This window comes from Bubalus kerabau, chromosome 5 (assembly GCF_029407905.1).
Source record: "Bubalus kerabau isolate K-KA32 ecotype Philippines breed swamp buffalo chromosome 5, PCC_UOA_SB_1v2, whole genome shotgun sequence".
NCBI classification, from domain to species: Eukaryota; Metazoa; Chordata; class Mammalia; order Artiodactyla; family Bovidae; genus Bubalus; species Bubalus kerabau.
Window position 1 is genome coordinate 55864013 of NC_073628.1, and position 13396 is coordinate 55877408.

At 57.1% G+C, this 13396-nt stretch overlaps 1 protein-coding gene across 2 annotated transcripts; it reads right to left on the minus strand.

The window, feature by feature from the left end:
* Nucleotides 1-1502: 1502 nt before the first annotated feature.
* On the minus strand, nucleotides 1503-11257 carry REN (renin). Of its 2 annotated transcripts, XM_055583537.1 has the most exons (10): nucleotides 11166-11257; nucleotides 7717-7867; nucleotides 7111-7234; nucleotides 6474-6592; nucleotides 5502-5698; nucleotides 3756-3764; nucleotides 3156-3275; nucleotides 2643-2787; nucleotides 2255-2353; nucleotides 1503-1664 (listed from the first exon to the last, which is right to left on the minus strand). In XM_055583537.1, the coding sequence occupies exons 1-10, from the start codon at nucleotides 11243-11245 to the stop codon at nucleotides 1503-1505; spliced, it is 1206 nt and encodes a 401-aa protein (XP_055439512.1). In that variant the 5' UTR covers nucleotides 11246-11257. The 2 variants fall into 2 exon arrangements, with proteins under 2 accessions (XP_055439512.1, XP_055439511.1); XM_055583536.1 differs by lacking the exon at nucleotides 3756-3764 and having other exon boundaries at nucleotides 11166-11245.
* Nucleotides 11258-13396: the final 2139 nt, after the last annotated feature.

Below are 13396 nucleotides of genomic sequence, written 5' to 3' on the forward strand. Positions count from 1 at the left end.
TCAGTCACCAGCCGGCTTGGGAGAGCGCTCGCGGCGCCACCCAGGAAAGTGCCTGTTTCCCCACGTGGCCCCTTTCACCTCTTCAGGAACCTCCCAACCGCAAGGCCCCTGTCCTCATCGCTGCCCAGAATCCCGCTCTGCCCCGCAGAACTTCTGGGCGGATGAGTGTTCTGTTTCTGTCTTGTCCAGGGCTGTGGCCAGCAGCCACATGTAATTGTCCAGCGACTGAAATGGGGCTAGTGTGACATTTAATTTAATTTTATGTCTAATGTAAACAGCCGTATATGGCTGTCTTATAGAATAGGAATAGAAGATGTTGGGGGGGCGGGGGTGTGCTACTTAAGGTCACGGAACCCAGGATGTTGGGAAAGGACCCTGACTCCAAGCCTTCCTGCAGCGAGGAAATACAGCTAAGCAGGCAAGAAGACTCAGAGAGTCATGCTCCTGGCTATGCACAGGGATGTCACAGATGTGGGAATGCTGCCAGGGAGAGGTCCTGGGGTTCCAGTACAATCCCAACAGGTGGTAATTCTCGAGGTATGAGGTTTGCTGGGGCCTGGGTGAGCCCTCCGTGCCTCACTGCTTTCAGTCAAAAGAGGGGCGAGCAGCTGTCAGGAAGAGGGACAGTGTCGGTGGCTTCATTCGGGCGGATACGGTCTCTTATTCCCCGAGCTACACGTCTCCCACAGACAGTCCAAGGCGTCAGAGTGGGAGCAGACCTCGACCTGAGCCCCAGGCCTCGTGATATGGAAGATCTGAGTGCTTGTGCACCTGGGCCCGTACGGGGGTGGCTGAAGCTCTGAACCTGTGGAGTTCACCTGTATATGGGAAGGTGGGAAGCGCCCAAGGTCTGAGTCAGATGGGCAGCCTTCTAGTTGTGGTTTTTTACACGTCACTGAGCAACCCTGGCCAAATGCGTTCACTCTCTGAGGCTCAGTTTCTCCTCATGTACAAAGGGAATATTAGGCAGACCTCTGTGGTTCTATGTTTTTAGATGTTAGTGCCTTCGATGGCATGTTAAATGGCTCCGTGGGGAAGCACGGAGCCTGAGCTGGCGGCTGACCTCCATGAGCTTGCAGCGTCTTTCTGTCTACAGTCCACTGCCACGGCGTTAGCTTTGGTTCTCCAGGGGCTGGCTCTCTGCAAACTTCCCGCCCAGGGTAGTGTGAACAACTCCATCTGAACCCTGCCGACGTTGCACGGGTGGTATCAGCCCTGCATGCAGGAACCTGTGCTTGTGAGCTTGTCATTGTGTCATGTTCTGTCTGCACGAGATCACACACTGTACTTCCCTGTTTCAAATCCTTGAGAACCCAGGTGCAGTGGGGTTGGGAACATGAAGTCTTTATTCTGTGGTCCTCAAAGAAGGGAAGAGCCAGTGCTGGGGGCAGGGCACACATCCGGGGGGACTTCCACCCCGCTGCGTGAGGGCGCAGGCAGGGGTTGGGGGGTGGTCCCAGAGAGTGCTCTAGTTCCGGGCCAGGGCAGGGCAGCAGAGGGCCTCAGCGGGCCAGGGCAAAGCCGATGCGATTGTTACGCCGATCAAACTCCGTGTAGAACTTTCGGATGAAGGTGGCACCCAGGACCCAGACTGGTCCAGTGGGTGGTGGGATGTCCATACCATGGAGGGCCAGTGTGCACAGATCATCATTATTGTAGGGGTCCTGGCAGGAAGCAGAAGGGTTCCTCCACTGCCTGGCACATAACCACCTTGCCAGACTCAGCAGCATCTACCCATCCGTGCCCCATCCGCACTGGGCCTCCATCACATCTTGGCCCTTTCAGCCATCATGGGTCACACCCCTCCCAGAGGCAGGCACTAAGCCGGATGCTGCTAACAATGCATCGGGCACAGCGCTGCCTTCAGGAGCTCACAGTCTGGCAGAGCTTCTGGTCCTAGACAAACTATTAACACCTCTAAACATACTGAATATAAAAAGCAGATAGCATTACTGGGGACATTTGATCAGAATGGAGATCAGGAGATGAGCACAGTGATTTCCAAATCTGGCTGCACGCTGCAATTACCTGGGGAATTTTGTAAACACTGTTGCCCAGTTACCCCCAGAGGTATCAGTTGGTATGGGATGTGGCTTGTTACTGGGATTTTTAAAAGCTCCCAGGTAACCCTAATGTGCAGCCAAGTTTGAGAACCGCTGGTCTAGCAGGTAATCTGTGCATAATGACATGTCTGCTTTTGAGGGCCCCTGCCCCCTCTTCCTCCCTGCCACCGAGGAGCAGACTGGAGCCTCACCTGTAACACATAGTCCGCACTGGTGAGTGTGTAGGCTTTGCCTCCAAGGTGGAAGGAGATGTCGGGGAGTGTGGGCATCTGGTTACAGTTCACGACATACTGGCAGTGGGTAGGGTCACAGGAGCCCCTTTGAGTGTGGGAGGTACCCCAGGAGACGCAGCCCTGTGCTTGTGGCCTGGCCCCTCTGCCGGAGAGGGGTGGGCACAGCCCCCAGCTGCCCAAGCCCCCCCCCCCCCCCCAGGGCCCAGGCCACATGTGGAAGAGTGTGAGAGGCAGGAGAGGAAGGCCAGAAACGGTCCCCTTCAGAACCAAAGCATCCTGGGGTGATCTGGGAGCCTGGGCCAGGTGGTGCGCCCTCCTCCCTGGTGCCCGCCCCCCAGCTCCTTACTTTATCTATGCTCAGCTCCTTGGCCCCCAAGGCCTCCATGAGCAGTCTCAGGGAGCTGGTGGGGCCCGAGATGTAAGATGCACCAGTATCCACTATGACCATGCAGCCCTCCTCACAGAGCAAGGTAGTCGACCTCACAGACACCCTGGGGAGGCCACAGCGTCAGACAGACAGCTGGACAGAGGCTGAGGGGCACCACCAAGCTGCACAGCTTTCCTGAGTGCGGGCAGGTGATAAGAGGCCATGCCGGAGGTCCGGTGATGAGGTGAGGGATGCATGACACGTGAGCTGGAAGAGAATGCTGCCTACCCCAGCACATGGCTTAGTGACCCTCCGCCTCTTCTTGTTGCCCCCTCCCCCTGACCCATCATCTCCGTGTCCCTTCCCCGGACCAAGCAAGCAGAGAGCAAGGGCTGCACTTGGAGAGAGGGCGGGACGGCAGCCTGGCCCCCTTGCAGGCCCACCCCCAGCAGCAGCAGCACTTTCAGAGGGAAGAGGGTTGAAGGTCCTGACCCTTTCATTCTGATCTGCCAGGAGCCAGGCTTGCTGATGCTCACGTAGTGGAAATTCTCTTGGTAATACTGGGGGTCACTGCCTCCCAGCACGATCTCGCCCCCTAGCAAGTGGGAATTCCTAAAGGGAAGATTAGAGTAGCGTGGACACCCACGGCCTCCAGGACTCAGTAACCCCAGCCACCAGGGAGGCTGGGCCCAGGCTCAGGGACAGCGGCAAGGCTGGGGCACGACGTGGAAGCTGATTCTCCACCTCTGCCCATCCCCAAAGCTCAGTCTGAGGGTTCTAGGGTGGCCCAGCAGCACCCAGTAAAGCCTCCCCAGAGAGGTCACAGAGGAGCAGACGCAGGACAGGGCAGAATGCGTGCAAGACGCAGATTTCCCCCACCTCACTGGGGCCTGAGCAGTGGGGGACCTGGGATGGACCTGGGGGAGCTGCTGGGGTGGTGGGCAGGGGCGTGAGGAAGGCGGGGGTGGGTGGGGAGCTTGGGCATCAGTGGCGCCTCGCCCGCTGCATTGAGTTTGGGGCAGATGGCATGTGTGATTCTGGGCCAGGCATTCTGGAGGGTCAGGGCCAAGTGGGGGCTTTCCATCTCCTTACTTGGAATCTCTGCAGAGAAAGAGACAGCAGAAAGGAAGCTTTTGTTTCAGATGAGCCCCACCAGCCCGTTGTTTGGCAGGGTGGTATTACACACTCTTTTTACCCTACAGGCAGTGGAATCACCAGGAGGTAAGTCGCTGAAGTCACCCTGGCAGTGAGTAGGGGACTGGAGCCAGGACCTCTGGTGCCCCATACGAAGCTGATGCCCCTTGCTTTCCTCTCCTCCAGATGGCATGATGCCTCCCACAAGTGAGGGTCTACCTTAGGGATGGTTTGCTATGTGTGTGGATATGTGTGTGTGTGTTTAAGAGAGAGAGATGGGGTTTTCCAGCACTCTTAGTAGGAGGCGTGTGTGTGTGTGCACGTTGAAGCATGTAGGCCACACATGTTATTGGTGCGAGTGCATTAATTGCATCATTATAAATCCAGCACATGTGCACCTATGCTAGACAAGTTCCCCTTACCTCTCTCCCAACACTTCACGATCTCTCTGGACGTTTCCTCCTTCTCATCCCAGAGTAAAGGAAGAGGCAGGTCTCTCCTCAACAAGGCCTCTTTGCTGGGATTCCCCTCCATCCCATGGCCTCTCGGCTCCTGCCCTCAATTGTCTCCTCTTTTCCCGCCTTCTCCGTTGCTCACCTTCTGCTGGCTGCTTCTCCCACCTGCCCGTACTCGGGCACCCTCCAGCATTTACAGACACCTGCACGTCTCTCCCTGCTTCTCTGCGCGGCTGTGTCTGCGTCCCTCCCCGGGCAGACTTCTCAGGGTGGGCCTTTCCCTCCCTGACACCCACACCTGCCTCTGCACTGCCTACGTAAGCCCTTGCCTGGCTTCTGAAGCAGCTCCTCCCAAGACTGCCCTGCCCACCAGTTGGTGGCCTTTTCTCAGCCACTCTCTTTCTCTCGCCAAACCAGACACTCCTTTCCGTTTATCTGTGCGATGTTTCTGGGCGCTGATCTTCCCCTCTGTCCTCATCGCTTCTGGCCTGCAGTTCTCACGCCTGTGACCCCCTGTCTCCAGCTCGTGCCCAGCAGCTCAGGGCAGATGGCAGCTCCGCGCCACAGCTGGTGGCAGCTTCCCCAGGCCTGGCTGTGCTGCACGCAAGTTTGGCCTGGAGTTGAAAGCACAGGGTTTCAACCTCATGTCCCCTGTTTTGCTCATCATATTGTAATGTTTGTCTTCCCTGCTGGACTGTAAGCTCTGTGAGGGCTGGCACTCTGTCTTGTACACTGCGTTCCTGGTTGTACCCCTAGAGCCTTGCACAGTGCTTGTCATGTCCGTGCCCAGTGTTTGTGGAGCCAGGGACTGAGCAGATAAGTGAAGGGACTAATGAATGAAGTCAGCAGTCCACATGAGAGGAGCCAGGCCCTCACAGGGAGGCCCAGCGGTCATGGCAATGCCTCACTTCCCATCACCCCCACTCTGCATTCTTCTCTTGCTCTAGAGCAGTGCTGGACTAAACTGTAAGTAAAAGACTCGTCTGCTAAGATGGAAATGTGCTGTACTTGTATAGTCCAATGTGGTAGCCGGTAGTCACTGTGGCCACTGAGTACTTGAAAGGTACAGTATGACTGAGGATTTGAGTGCCTGACTTTATTTCCTTTTCATTTAAGCGCTGGCTTCCATGTTGGATCGTATCCCTCTGGATATGGAGTGAACACCACCTGATCCTGAACACAGCACAGTCCTGCTCAGACCCGCCTCCTCTTCCCCGGCCCCGCCCCGGCCCCGCCCCAGCCGGCCCACCTGCTGTAGTAGACAGAGAAGACGTCCTCAGTCAGCACCCGCTGGGCGAGGATGTGGTCAAAGACCGGAGTGACGCCGCCAACCGCCTGGGCGGGGAAGCCCATGCCCAGGACGCCGTCAAATTTGGCCAGCATGAAGGGCAGCAGGGGCAGCTCCGTGACCTCGCCAAAGGTCTGTGTGACTGTGATCCCACCCACCTGTGGAAGGATGAAGCACCAGGGGAGACCAAGCCCGCGGCCCATCCCCTGGCCAGAGTCCCGTCCAGGCCTCCGCACGAAGGGCCCCAGGGACACACCGCGCCAGGGTGTGACCACTTTATCAACCCCACGTGCACAGCAGCCCTCCTAACACACGTCTGGGCTGGGGGTCCAGAGGGACTAGGAGGGGCACCACAGTCGGACCTGCCCTTCATGCCCCCTTTCCCCTATTTCATGGGCTCACACTGATTTCCTCCCAGTTCCATGGGTACCCCTACCCTAACTCTGCCAGAGCAGGGAATGGAGAAGCCTAGAGATGGAGGCGGGTCAGACACAGACCAAGTGACAGTGAGAACCAGGACTGACCCTAATTCCAAACTCTGAATTCAGCTGTGACCTTAGAACCTGTGCCTAACTCCAAAATGATCCTGACCATAAGGCTGATGGTACCCTTGACCCTGACCCTGACTCTGGATTTCAGTCTAGGGTCTGGTTAAGAGCTCAGTCAGAGCCGGATGACCCCAAGCAGGATCCTCGATTGGAGACTGGGCTCAGGACAAGCTCCACGAATGCCGTAGCTGCAGAGGCCCTCACAGATCACTCGGGCAGTGCCCAGAATTCAGCTCTGCTCTGCCCCAGGTGCTTGCAGCTCCAGGGAGCAGTTGCAGAGGAGGGTGCTCCTCCAAGGTGGGCTGGGCTGCACCATCCCCAACCGCGGGTGGCAGAGGAGGTCTGGGGACAAGGAGGGCAGATGACCTGAGACAGCCTCACTTACAGTCACCAGGTCCTGGCTCAGGAAACCTTTGACCTTCCCGGATCCATAGTGGATGGTGAACTCCGTCCCATTCTCCACATAGCTGGAGGATTCCAGGGAGTCGTAGAGGCTGTGAATCTCTGGCAGGGAGACAAAGGCTCAGGGCCGAGGAGCCCAGGGAAGGGGTTGGAGGAAGGTGCTGGGTGGGGCCCGTGTGTTGAGGCCTGAGTGCAAAGACGGGGCGGCCCTGAGCTGGGAGGCTTGAAAAATGTGGTTAATCAATCAAGGTCTGTATGTCTTGGGCCCCTGTAATGTGCTCATGTCTCTGAGAATTTTGTCTCAGATGAAGTGTCTTAAAGTAATTGCTGATCCTAGAATGGCGAGAGGACTCTGGTCCCTGGAAGCACTCAGTGGTTCCCTGAGGTTAAGGAGGACAGAGCCCACGCTCTGAATGGGTCTGAGAATTCAGTCCTTCTGGAGCCTGCTTTTTACTTGATGGTCATGTCAGAACAATGGGAGACATTCTCTCCTCTCCTCTCAGGGGCAGGGGGCACAGAGGCAGACAGGAGGAAGCTCAGGGGGCATCAGGAGGTACTGAGCTGGGGCTGAGGCCTGACAGGGGAGCGGCGTGGGGAGGCACCCAGGCCCCTGGTCTCACCACAGGCCGTGTAGAGGGGGCTGCACTTGGTGGACGGCACCCAGAGGTTGGCGGAGCCTGTGTCAAAGACGACTTTGAAGGTCTGCGGTGGGGTGCCAATGCCGATCTCACCGTAGTATTGGGTCTGCAGGGCGAAGGAGAGAGGTGGCCTGAGGGGCTTGGGGAGTCTTGGGGTCTTGCCTGATACGCTCTTTGGAACTTGGGGTGAGATGAGGCAGACCACGTAGCCTCTCTGGGCTTCCATTTTCAGCAGGGATGGAGTTGGAGGCTTAGCAGTGTCTCATGACAGGAAGTGGGAAGCTCAGTAAGACCAGAGGGCAAATTAAACGTACTGCCAGTGAAGCAGGGAGGTGCCCCATGCACCACAGAAACCCTGATGCTTCGCTGAGCCCCTGCCCCTGCAACACCTGTACGTGGGGGCCCAGGGCCTGGATTCCTGAGTTCCAAACCTGCCCCCGCCTCTGGGCTCCTTCCGGTCCTCTGTGCCTCAGTCTTTCCAGCTGTGAAATGGGAATTTCGTGAGGTGCTCAGACAGGGCAAAAACGCCTTAGGCCCAAGAGAAGAAGGAGAGAGTGAAGCAGGCAAGGGACCGAGCTGGGCACTCACGTCCAGGTAGTTGGTGAGGACCACAGGGGAGGTGCGGTTGCCAAAGGAGAGAGTCTTGGTGAGCTGGCTCCACTCAGTACCCAGCCGGGCCATGTCCACACCTCGCTCCTTCAGGCTTTCCCGGACTGAGGGCATCTTCTTGAGGAAGATCCTAGCCCATGATGGAGTAAGAAAAAGTAGAAGAGCTCTGTCCCCTCCCACAGTAATGGTAGAGTTCTAGAAGCTTCTAATAAAACTACCCCAACCTTAGCCCAGGCACCTAGGGATCACTCTTGAGCTCTTAAGTCTCTGAAGGAGACTCCATGGTTACCTGTGCTGGTATTAAATGATCCTCAACTAACTTGCTCCTGTTGTTTGATTTTGCTCATCATTTTAAGATCATTCACTCCACAATCACAGGTTGGACACCTACTCTGTGCCTGCACCATGCTGGATGCTAGAGATGCAAAGATCATCACCACCTTTGAGGGGCTCCAGCGGGTGGGAAGATGGAGGAGGAAACAGCCCTGACCCCCCTAAGGAGGTGAAGGCTGGGCGTGCCGCTCACAGCTGGATGGGTGAGGCAGTGCCAGGCGGGGCCTGCAGGTGGCAGCACATGCCCACACGGCCGGGGCGGGGGCTCCAGGAAGCCCCAGGCAGCACCCAGCCCGGGCCCTGGGGCTGACTGGGTGGGGTGGGGGAAGGCAGGCGTCTCCAGAGTGCCTGTGCAGCCTGCCCTTGGGAAGAAGCGCCTTCCTGAGCCTAGGTCCCAGGCCCTCCGCTTCTTGTCCTGACGCTTTCCTCTCACCTTCGGGAGGCAGAGTTAAAGAGATCTGGGAAACTCAGGTCACCCTGAGCTGCCACCGTGCGGGCGCCCAGCGCTGTGCAGGCCACCCCCACCACGTGACCTCGTTCCCATCCTGCAGGCTGGCTGTCCTCACTCTGGGGTGAGGGATGAGGTTCGAGGTGCCCTTACTGGCCCATCTCCCACACGGGTCCCCGGACTCCGACGTGAAGGCGCCTGAGCCGTTGTTGGGGGTCCCAGGCTTGCAGCCCAAAGTCCAGAGGGTCCCTGTTTCTTCTTCTGTACTTGCACTAGCCTTTCCTTGTCAGGCCCCATGCATTTTGCCCACAAACGTGAATGCAACTTTTATGCTTGTTGGTGTTAATATTTTAACAGAAATGACTTGCCGTATTCATAACGTGGTCTGTTCTTCCACAAAGTATTTTCACGACTATGATCTGTTTGATTCGCAGCCATCCCCTGAGGTGAGTAACTTTACTATTCTCATTTTACAGATGGGAAAATGAGGAACAGAGGAGGCTGGACCCCAGAGAGGGCTCCTTTCCCACTGTTTACTCTGGACCTCTCCTTTTACCCTGTCCTTTTAGAGAATCCCTTCCTTCTCCCCTTTCCTTCCCCCTCTCCCCCACGCCAGCACTTTCCAGCACTTCCCAGCCCTCGAAGGCCAGCGTGCACCCTGCCTCCTGGAAGCCCTGTGCCCCCATGCTGGCCTCCCCTTTGCCTGGGCACCTGCCCTGTTTTCCCCGGGTGTCCGTAACCAGCGCGGCACAGCCTCATGCCGTCTGTGATGAGGCTGTAGTGGTCGTGGGGATGTGCTTGAATCCCCTCCTACCTGCCTGAGTCTGAGCAACTTACCTGACCTCCTCTGGGTCTCTGTAACAATGGACTTAATGGTAGTACCTACAACCGAGAGTAAGCACTTTTCAGATTGAGTTGCCCAGCGCTCAGTACATGTTGTAAAAGGCGTCTGTGTGTAAAGCACCTTGAGAATGGGATCTGCCGTTCAGGCGCCAAAGAGCTTGCATGGGGACACTGAGGCTCATGTCAGTTAGCAAAACTCCTCTAAGTACATTTGGAAAGCCTGACTCCCTCCTCACCCTGGTCCAATTTCATTCTTCTTCTCATGCTGAAGAGACGAGGGAGAATGTTTTTTTCCTTTCCCTCCCCTTATCCTGGGGGTGGGGGCCAACCTCAGGCACACTCTGCCACTGGGAAGCGCCTCTCCCTGGCTGAGGGCACACCACGCCCCCAGCCCAGCAGCTACTCTCCCTGGAGCAGAGGAAAGAGGCTTTGGAAACACACGTCGCAGCGTGTGCCCAGGCTGACCTCCCTGAACCTCAGTGTCCCCAGCTATAAAATGGGACTGTTGGGAGGATGATTTGAGCGGAGACACAGGAAACAATCCTATGAAGTCCTCAGCATTTTACAGGCCTAGCAACTCCCACTGTTATGAAAGCCTGCCCCTTAACTTCAGGTCTTCTGGCCCCATCTGCTTCCCCAGCGTGAAACCCTTTCTCTAGGAGGCCCTCTCCCACCTGCCTCCCCGCTCCTGCAGCTTTGAAGAACTGCTTGTTCCCTCAGGGAAGAAAGTGAAACTGAAAGCCATTCAGTCGTGTCCGACTCTTTGCGCGTGCACGGACTATACAGTCCATGGAATTCTCCAGGCCTTTCCCTTCTCCAGGGGATCTTCCCAACCCAGGGATCGAACCCAGGTCTCTCACATTGCAGGCAGATTCTTTACCAGCTGAGCCGTCAGGGTTCCCTCAGGGCCTGTCGCCAAACATGGATGTTGGGTCTTTATCCTCCTCCTTTGGGCTGCCTTAAACCTTTCTTTTAATGTTCGTGATAATCCCCCTGGAGATGGTAACAGCTGGGTTTTTACAGCATGCCTGCACCAGGCTGAGGCATTTACAGGCAATATCTCATTCACTCTTCAAAGCAGCTCTGTAAAATAGGTTTGTCTCTGTAAAATATTATCCCTGTTTTAAAAATGGTAAACTGGAACTTCCCTGGTGGTCCAGTGGCCAAGACGCCATGCTCCCAGTGCTGGGGGCCTGTGTTCAATCCCCGGTCAGGGAACTAGATCCCACGAGCTGCAACTAAGTGTTCTCACGCCACAACTAAAAGATCCTGCCTGCTGCCATGAAGATCCAAGCGGGCAGTGTAGCCAAATAAATGAATATTGAAAAATAAAAGTGGCAAACTTGGACCTGGCCAGGTTCAGGGTCTTGCCCATGGTTCCAGAGTTAGTTGGCACTGCTAGTGGAACAGAATTTAAACCAGGACCATTCAGCTCTGGATGCATTTAACCACTGCGTTGCCCTGCTTCCCTGGTAGAGTTAACAATACCACACCCTTCTTAGTAATTAGTCTGTGAGCTCCCGAAGGGCAGAGAACATCTCAGTCATCTCCAAGTCCCCCCAAAGTGCCTAGCATGGTGATCTGTGCAGGAACTGAAAACTCTGGGCTAGGATCAAAAAGGCCCAGCTAGTGCCTCTGCTGGCTGTGTGACATCGGGCAAGTCACCTGACCTCTCTGAATAGGGCGAAACTCTCCCTGCCCGGTTGCTTGTGAGGACGGGGTGACATCACTTGTTTGAACCACCCCCCCAACCTGTGTCAGGAAAGTGAGGATCCCTCCTCCCCCCACCCTTTCTCCCAGTTACCGTCTGAAGGCGGCAGTGTCTGCAGGGAGACTGAAGGTGCAGGAGCCCCAGAGCACCAGCACAAGTCCCCAGAGAGGCATCTTGCTGCACTGGTCCACACTTCGCCCGGGTGCCCAGCTCGCTCTGGGGTCCCCTGAAGCACCCTCTCCTTTTATACATGCACACTCGGGATGGCTGCGATTCTGCTCTGCCCTGATTTATTACCGCGGGGCAGATGGCGAGGCAGCCGGTAATAAATCCCTCAATGGGACTGAGCTAAGTGGGTGAAGGGTGACCAGGTTTCTGACATGGAGCAGGGGGGCTAGAAGAAGGATGGCTGTGGGAAAGCAAGGCTGCGCCCAGTGACGCCAGTAGCCCTGTCTCGGCCTGGCCCTGTGACCCTCAGGGAAGACCGAAGCCGATGAGAAACAGCACCGCTAGGGAACCAGGACAGGGCTGGGAAAGCGCAGGACCCCGGGTTCCAGCCCCCAAGCCTGTCTCACCGACCCCTTGCCTCTGTGTTAACCTTGGCTGTGCCCCTGACTGGCGACTCCCAGTCTGCGTCTCAGTGTTACCATCTGGAACATGGGTGATCCCTCCAGCTCATTCCCTGACAGAGCCAGATCCAGGGAGTCCCGACGCGGCCTCCCCTCAGGTCTGTTAGCAGCGGCTGTTTATGGGAAAGTGCAGCACAGACCTCCTCTGGAAGTAAGGAGCTGGGGGCAGGGGACGTGGTTGCATCTTAGATGACCTGTGTTGGTGGAAGGGAAGGGAAGCCCCGGGACCGGGGGAGGCTGCTGTCTGCCATAGAGCAAGGTGGAGCAGCTGGTCTTTCCACTCCTCTCCCTCTCTCTGCTTCTCCCTGAGTCCTCTCTGGGCCATGTCTGCCTCCTTCCCTTTCCCTTATGGCTTACCAGCAGTCAGGAGCCACTCACCACACATCCACCTGGCCCCTGAATCCCAGGGTGGATGCTGTTTACGCAGCCTAGGACCTCCTCTCCTGGCTCCTCCCTGCTCACTCTTTGGGGCCCACTTCCAGGATCTCTGTCTCCTCCAGGAAGCAGGCATGGATTCAGCCTGGTACTGACCGTCTCTGCTGGGGCTCCCACGGTGCAGACACGCGCCTTCTGTGAAAGCACAGGCCACTCTCGGAATCGTTTCAATGTGCGTGCCTCTGCCTCTCGCCCAGAGTGGCGCTCACCGCTCATCAAATGAGCGTCCGGTGAACCGTGACGGGCAGGGCCAGGGGCCTGGCTTAACTTGCTGCGTGACGTGGGGGCCTGCACCCCTCTCTGGGCCGTAGTGCCCAGGCGGTGTGAGGAAGCGGACGCTGGGCGACCCCAGGGTGCCCGCCCGTGTGGACGCTCTAGCAGCCAGGTCCCGTGTCTTCAGCGTGCTGCTCTCTGCACCTGTGGGCGGAAAGAACTTAACCAGCGGAGCGAAACTCTGCTGCCAGTGTGCGGACTACTTAATGAGTGCGGATCTCTGAAATTATAACACCCTTGCCGAGGGATGAGAAAAGCTGGTGCTTCTTGGTACAAACTCTCACTGGAGAATTTTCAAGCATTGTGGTTGGCACTGGGGGAAGCATTTGAGGGCCCGGGAGAACCTTTTAGTGGGAACTTCTGTCTTATCAGACTAACTAAATATTCATTAAACGTCCCTGTAGGTCTCAGTGCTCTTCCATTCATTAGCAAGTATCACTGAGCGTTTCTTATGTGTCAGGCATTTGTCCAGATGCGAGAGTTACAAAGGTGACAGAACCACGCTTCTTTCTCCGCAGCCCTATGAGGGGCGACCGTCAGCCCCCCTGCTCAGACAGGAGGCTGAGGCTTCAGAGGACTCAGGGAAGGGCAGGCTGAGTGGTGTGCCCGGGACTCCCGGCTCCTCTCTGGGGCTTCGTGCCCGCCCGAGCCCACGGGATGCAAAGGAGAGGGTGCCGGGCTGGGGCTGAGTCTGCCAGCCCGCAGAGCTCTCTGAGAGCTCTTCAGAGCCGCGGCCTTGCTGCAGTGTGGACGCCTGGCACAGCGGGGCCCTCGGCTGTGTCCTAGCTCAGACTCCAGACTCTTCCATGGCAAAGGCAAAGGCAGGGCTGGGGGTCCCCACAGCCGGTCCAGCCCTCTGTGGCCCCAGGCGCTCTCCAGCCAGAAACACCCTTCCCGCCCACCTCCCTGTGTCCTGCCAGTGTGTGCAGCTCGCGCGAGTGCTGGGCCCATGCACCAATGTGAATAGAAGAGGGAGTGACCTCCAGG